Below are 6,280 nucleotides of genomic sequence, written 5' to 3'. Positions count from 1 at the left end.
CAACCCACCTCGCCTCTCACCTTCCTCACCTTGCCCAACACCCCACCTCAGGCCAGGCTGGTCGAGTACATGCGGTGGCGCGCCCTGCTCGACTGCAGGCACTCCACCACCCCGCCTCACTCCACCACCCCACCTCGCCGCTGCAGACGGCACCTGCCTCACGCCGTGCTCGCCGAGAGCAGGCGCAACTCCATCTCGATGCTCGCGCAGGCGCACTTTCCGCCCGCGCGGCTGCACAAGCTCGACGCCCAGGAGGGCGCTGCATCTCAGCTGCATCTCGGCTGTCCTCTCGACTGATCTCTCAGCTGCACCTCGGCTGCACCTCGGCTGCACCTCGGCTGCAACTGATCCACAAGTCCGACCCGCAGGCCGCGCTGCGCCTGCTCAAGGAGGAGAAGGGCGTCGACTGGGCGCGCGAGCCCGCCTTCTTCCGCTTCGGCACAACAACACGTCAGCAAGAACCAGTCTGCCCGGGCGTCTCCTCACGGAGCTGTAGCTGTGATGCGAGTAGGCACGTACGTCAAGAAGGAGCAGTTCACCAAGGAGGCCTTCAACCCGATCACGCGCGCCAAGGTGACCGCCGTGCGCACGCGCTGCGCCGCCCGCTCTTTCGAGTTTCAGCCTTCGGAGGCGCTCGGCTTCCTGCTCACGCGCTTCTGGCCCGAGGAACTCAGCCCAAATTCCGCCTCGCCGACGTCTCCAAGACATTCGAGGGGAGAGGGGGAGGAGACGGCCTGCAGGGTTTAGCGGAGTCCGGACAGCGCAGTTTTCTCTCACTTCGCTATCAAATAAAAATCACACAGTGTCGTGTGTCCACGCGCACACGGGCTCCTTCTCGCTAGCCGACTCCTTCTTTCTATAGCATGCTCCTCCTATTCTAGAGAGAAGAGACCCCCCAATCATGCTACGCCACGGCTCTCGCTATCTCGTATCGTTACAATTGGTACTGCAGCTGGCGGAGCTGGACGGCGACGGGTCCGACGGCGGTCTCTGTATCGTCCTGCTGCTCCTCCATCCGCCCTCGCGATAGCACGCGGGCAATCGCCCTCGCCGCCGCCATCGGCACGTGCGAGAGTGCACGTACAAGTGCACACGCGCGACTGGAAGATGGCGGCGCCTCGTACCCGTGTGCCACCCGAGGCAACGCCTGCCCCTGGGACTGAGCTCCCACGCCCTCCGCCAGGGCCTTCTCCTCCGTGCCTCGCCGCCGCTCCTGATTTTGCACACGTTCTTGCTCCTGCCGTTCGTACAGTTGCCGCTGCCTGACCCGTGGCGCTCCTGCCGCGGCTAGCGCGGCTGGTGCGGATGGTGATCCACCGAGGACCAAGGTGAAGAAATCGATCTGCTGCTGAATCGATTGGCTGCGATCCACACGCGGCAGAGTGTGTGTTACCTCGTCCGCCATGATCACACACCAACAGAGGGAGAGGTTGAAGGGGAGGAAGAGGAGGACGAGAAGCAAAAGCTGCACGCCTTGAGAGGATTCGTGCGCAAGAGAGATGCATAGGCCGAGGAAGAGCAGGAAGAATGAAACCCACGATAGCTTTGCGGCCGTGACTAGCCCATAGAAAGAGAAGCACAGATGGGCGACCATGCAGAGTCCCATGAGCGCTACGTACACGCCGAAATTCCATATCACGAGGGTCGCAAACGTGTAGGTGAAGCACGCGTACGCAGTCGTAGTTTTCGTGCACGGCTCAGTCAGGCGAGGCATCGCCAGAGGCAACAACGGCTGTGCTCCACGCACACCACAATCTCCACAGTCGGTTCCAAACAGACACGAGCTGTAATGAGCGCCAACGCCCCCATCGTCACAAACGCCATCGCCGGCAAACTTACACCCCGTAGAGCAAAACATCTGCGTCCGTCGGTGGCTTGTCACGTTGCGTGAGGCGTGTCGGCGGGAGAGCTCTCGCCCAGTCGTAGAGTATTGCGCGCGGCTTTGTTCGGGCGCCTGCAGGAGAAGCAACCAGACGAGCACCCACATTCGTCTGAGACCGCCGAGTGCTGCCCCCCCACACTAGTTGCGGCGCGTCAGTGACGACGGGCGGAATCTTCGCGGGACGAGGCACACATGTCCCTGTGCCAATCGACACCAAACATCCAACTCCACACGAAACAGAAATCAAAACAGGGTCGAGTACGAGTAGAAACCATGATACCATGGCTTTGCTCATGCGCACACACCGTACTATGTAGAGCGCCTCTGTGTACGAGGCGCACGGCGGGGCTCGAGACAAGATCGCGTCACCACGCTTTGGCGAACGGCGAGCTGGGCGCTAGAGCGAGAGTCCGGGCGGGGAGGTCAGAACTCCTCCTCCTCCGTCTCCTCCTCGTCACGCTGCATCGAGTCGGCGTGCCGCTGCGCCTGCGCCTGGCGGAAGAGCTGGTTGATGTCGACGTCCTCGTCGTCCTCCTCAGCGATCGCGTCGCCCATGTCGTCCTCGCCCGCGTCGCCGCCCTCCTCGTCGTGCGTCGCGAGCGAGATCTCGTGCAGCAGGTCGGCCAGGCTGTCCTTGACCGCGCTCGGGCCCGCCTCGTCGCGCGGTGCCTTGTCGAAGCACGTCTGGCAGATGTCCCACGCGGGGACGCACTCGGTGCACGTGTACATCGTGGGCGCGTACTTGCACCCGGGTCCGCGGACATCGCAGTAGTTGCTGCGGCGGTAGCACGGCTCGAGCGGGTGCGGGTGCACCGACGGCAGGAAGACCTCCCTGCTCTGCTGCTGCGCGGCGAGCACCTTCCGCGCCGCGAGCTCCTCCTCCGCCTCCTCCTCCTCACCCTCCTCCTCCTCGCCCTCCTCCTCCTCCTCCTCGCCGTCGCCCTCGCCGCCCGGGATGACCTCACACACCGCCGCAGGCTCCGTCGTCAGCTCTGCGTGCAGCGCCATCGCCGCCTTGCTGCCGATGCGCCGCAGGGCGTCCACTGCCGACTCGGCGCCTGTTCACAGCTCGAGTTGTGGAGAGACCGCTCTTCACAGCAGCGCGTCCGGCAACCCGGCGCCGTGCGGCGCGGCGTAAGCGTCGGCGCCGTGCTCGACCAGGAGCAGCGCCACCTGGGAGGCGAGACCGCCGAGATGAGCCGAAGTGCAGCCGAGGGCGCAGACCGACGAGGAGGGAGCGCCACCTCGCGGTGCCCCTTGACGCACGCCGTCCACAGCGCCGAGCGGCGGGACGCGGAGCTGCTGTTCGGCTTGGCCCCCGCCGCGAGCAGCATCGCGCACGCCTCGAGCTGCCCGCCCGCCACCGCGGCATGCAGCGCGGTGAAGCCCGAAGCGACGCCTCGCCGCCGCACAAGGTCGGCGCTCGCCCCCGAAGCGAGCAGCCGGCTGAGCAGGCCGGTGGCGCCGGCGTAGCCGCAGGCGTGCGCCAGCGTCTCTCCAAAGGGCGGCGTCGACTCGTCGCGCGGCTCGACGGCGCCGCCGGCGCTGCGGATTCGCCACTTGCCAAGGAGCTCGACCTGTTGACAGCATACGAGGCGTGAAGAGACGCGTCCCACCGCCGCCCCGCCCGGCGGCGGGCTCGGCGCCTGGGACGGCTCGAGCCGCTGCTGGAAGGACTTGAGGCTCGCCTCGCCGTGCGCTTGCAGCAGCCGCCACGCCTCGGTGCCGAGGTCGAAGCCTCGCCGGACGAGCGCCGTCAGCTTGCGCCGCACCGCCCTGGTGTTTGCGAAGGGCGCCTCGGCGTGCGACGCCGTGAGCGGCTGCTGCATGAAGGAGGGCGTCGAGGCGATGGCGTCCTCAACCAGCAGCTGGTGCAGCACCGCGTGCTCCTTGCGCACTTGCTCCGCGTCAAGCGCGAGCGAGTGCACGGCGACCGAGCGCACGTACACGAATGCGCCGGGGTTGTAGTCGGCCTCCTTGTCCCAGAAGAGGGCTAGCCGGCGCTTGCACGCGTGCTGGCCGTCGCGCGACAGCTGCGCCCCCTTGACCGTCGCGGCGAGCTGCCCGTCGATGTAGGTGTGCATCACGCCTGTTCACGGCCAGGCCCGTGAGCGGCGCCCTCTGGCCGCCCGCTGATGCGGGCGCGCATCTCGCCCTGGTTGAGGTCCACCGAGGCGGAGACGGAGGACCACTCGGCGAGCCGGAGCTGCGGCGCCGCCGCGTCGCCAAAGCAGTCGTGCGCGTAGAGCAGCCCTCCGCCGTCGTGCGCCGCCTGCACGCACAGCTGCGCCTCGGCGTCGCCCTCCTGCAGCTTGGACCAGGAGTCCCAGCCTGCGGTCGAGTAGACGTGCTCTGGAAACTCGTCGAGCACCTTGACGTGCCTGGGGGGCAAGAAGAGCGGGGATCGTGGTGAGTGTCGCAGGGTAGCCTCTCCTCGAGCGTGTCTGCGCGCGCATGGTGAGCGTGAAGGCGTTGAGGTGGTCGCCGCCGCCATTCTTGGAGAAGGGGACGCGGCACACGAGGAAGGAGAGGCTCGGCAGCTTGAGGCACGGCACGCGCGCCTCGCCCTGCCTCGCGTACCGCGCCTTGCCACGGCTCTCGAGCCCGGTCGGCAGCCCGCGCTCCTCCCCCTCGCGGCCTCGAGTGCAGTCGTAGAAGCACGCGTGGCGCGTGACGAGGAAGGGGGGCTTGCCTGCTTCAACGAAATGTGTCTGTGAAGAGCAAGCGCCGCTCCACGGGCGGCGTGTGACGGGGGGCGGGCTTGCCTTCGAGCCGCGTCTTGCGCAGCCACGAAAAGTCGGACGAGACGACCATCTCCTTGTCCCGCTCGGCGCGTGCGTCCTCGATGAGGCGCAGCTGCCGCCTGAATTCGGCCTCCACCTCCGCCTCCTCGCGGTCCCGCTGCTGCGCCAGCCGCACGAGCTCGCCCCCGCCCTTCGGAGTCACGCGGCTCAGCTGCCGCTTCACGGCCACCGGCGCGCCGCCGCCGGGCGGGGCCGCCGCCTCGTCGCCCCCCTCGTCCGCCTCTGCCGCGAAGAGGTCCTGCCACCCCTCCTCCTCCTCGGCGGGCGGGCAGAGCAGCTCCATGAAGTCGGCGTAGGAGACGTGGTCGTCGGCCGAGACGGAGCGGACGAAGAAGAGCACCTCCTCGGGAGTGACCGGGATGCGGAGCCACTCGAAGGCGCCGTAGACCTCGGGCAGCGAGAGCATGCCGGTGCGGCTGTAGTCGAACTTGAGGAAGGCGTCGTGCAGCAGCAGCCCGCGCTTGCGGATCGCCTCGCGCGTGCGCGTCACCTGCGCGCGAAGCTTGAGCAGCGACCACTCGTCCTCGAGCGTGAAGAGCTTCGCGAGCGGCGTCTGCTGCCACGACTTGCGCAGCCGGCGGCGGCACGCCACCACCACCGTGAAGAAGAGGCGGCGCGCGGACGGCTTGGCGGGGATCTCGCGCAGCAGCACGTTGAGCTCGGCGGGCCTGAAGTGCATCGCAGAGTCGAAGAAGCGAAACACGTGCTGCGAGACGCTCGCCTGGTAGCGCGGCGTCTCGGGGAAGTTCTCCGTCGCGTCGAAGATCGCGTCGTGCGCGGACAGGCAGCGCAGCCGGAGGGCGACGTCCGCCCCGTCGACGAGCGGCCGCCCCTGCCGCATGTGCATCACGGCGCGCACCGTCTCCGCCTCGGCGAGGGAGAGGAGGACGAAGTAGCGCCCCGATTCGGCGCGGCGGTAGCGGCCCGACGTGAGCACCTCATGCAGCACGTCGTACGAGAGCACCGAGGGCGGCTTCGCGCCGCCGTCGGCGCCGTACGCCTCGACGAGCTCGTCCAGCTCGGCGTCGGAGAGCTGCAAGTCCTCGGCGGAACGGAGCGCCTCCCGCAGCGCGCTCCGCTCGTACAGCCCCGTCGAGTCGACGTCGAGCAGCTTGAGCGCCGACGCGAGCCGCGCCTTTTGCGCCTCGGTCATGGCGACCGCGCCGGTGGGAAGTGGCGCAATCTTCGCGACGGAGGGCACCCACTCGAGCACCATCACGGCGTTCTTCAGCCGCCGCTCGCCCGTCCACTCGAGGTTGAAGTGGTTGCGGGAGAGGTGCAGGTAGGGCGGCAGAGGCAGCGGCGCGCGCGCGTGCAGCCGAAACTCGGAGGCCGGGTAGAAGGAGCCGTCGACGAGCGGCGCGGGCCGCGGCTGCTCCTCCGACGGCGCGTCGTCCGCCCGCCGGCTCTGGCCGAGCGAGCAGAAGGCCCACCTCGTCGGCTCCTCCCCGTCGCGCAAGTACGACATGTCGATGTACCTCTCCATCTCTATTTCTCGCTCTTGTTCTTGCTCCTGGAAGGCGGGGGGGGGGGGGGGGGGGGGGCTCTTGGGGAAGCAAATTTGGGGCCCGCGGCTTTGCCCCCGGGGGAAAGG

At 68.0% G+C, this 6,280-nt stretch overlaps 2 protein-coding genes across 2 annotated transcripts; both read right to left on the bottom strand.

Annotated features, from left to right (window-relative positions):
• Window positions 1-934: 934 nt before the first annotated feature.
• On the bottom strand, window positions 935-1,714 carry EMIHUDRAFT_251218 (hypothetical protein; the record flags this gene model as incomplete). Its single annotated transcript, XM_005792640.1, has 1 exon — window positions 935-1,714. The coding sequence occupies one exon, from the start codon at window positions 1,712-1,714 to the stop codon at window positions 935-937; it is 780 nt and encodes a 259-aa protein (XP_005792697.1).
• A 1,814-nt stretch (window positions 1,715-3,528) lies between these two features.
• Window positions 3,529-5,508, bottom strand: EMIHUDRAFT_446781 (hypothetical protein). The gene is made up of 4 exons (XM_005792639.1): window positions 4,648-5,508; window positions 4,444-4,574; window positions 4,037-4,263; window positions 3,529-3,971 (listed from the first exon to the last, which is right to left on the bottom strand). Exons 1-4 carry the CDS (start codon window positions 5,363-5,365, stop codon window positions 3,791-3,793), a joined length of 1,257 nt encoding a protein of 418 aa, XP_005792696.1. The 5' UTR covers window positions 5,366-5,508; the 3' UTR covers window positions 3,529-3,790.
• Window positions 5,509-6,280: the final 772 nt, after the last annotated feature.

Source organism: Emiliania huxleyi, assembly GCF_000372725.1.
Source record: "Emiliania huxleyi CCMP1516 unplaced genomic scaffold EMIHUscaffold_1058, whole genome shotgun sequence".
NCBI lineage: Eukaryota > Haptophyta > Isochrysidales > Noelaerhabdaceae > Emiliania > Emiliania huxleyi.
This window is presented reverse-complemented; position numbering and strand designations above follow the sequence as displayed.

Excerpts from the sequence above, each read along its gene's own strand:
- EMIHUDRAFT_446781 (XM_005792639.1), bottom strand. The coding sequence starts at position 5,365 with ATGCACTTCAGGCCCGCCGAGCTCAACGTGCTGCTGCGCGAGATCCCC. Across the intron at positions 4,575-4,647 it reads GCGCAAGACGCGGCTCGAAG|GCAAGCCCCCCTTCCTCGTC; the intron begins GCAAGCCCGCCC and ends TCGTTGAAGCAG. Across the intron at positions 4,264-4,443 it reads GGTACGCGAGGCAGGGCGAG|GCACGTCAAGGTGCTCGACG; the intron begins GCGCGCGTGCCG and ends CTTGCCCCCCAG.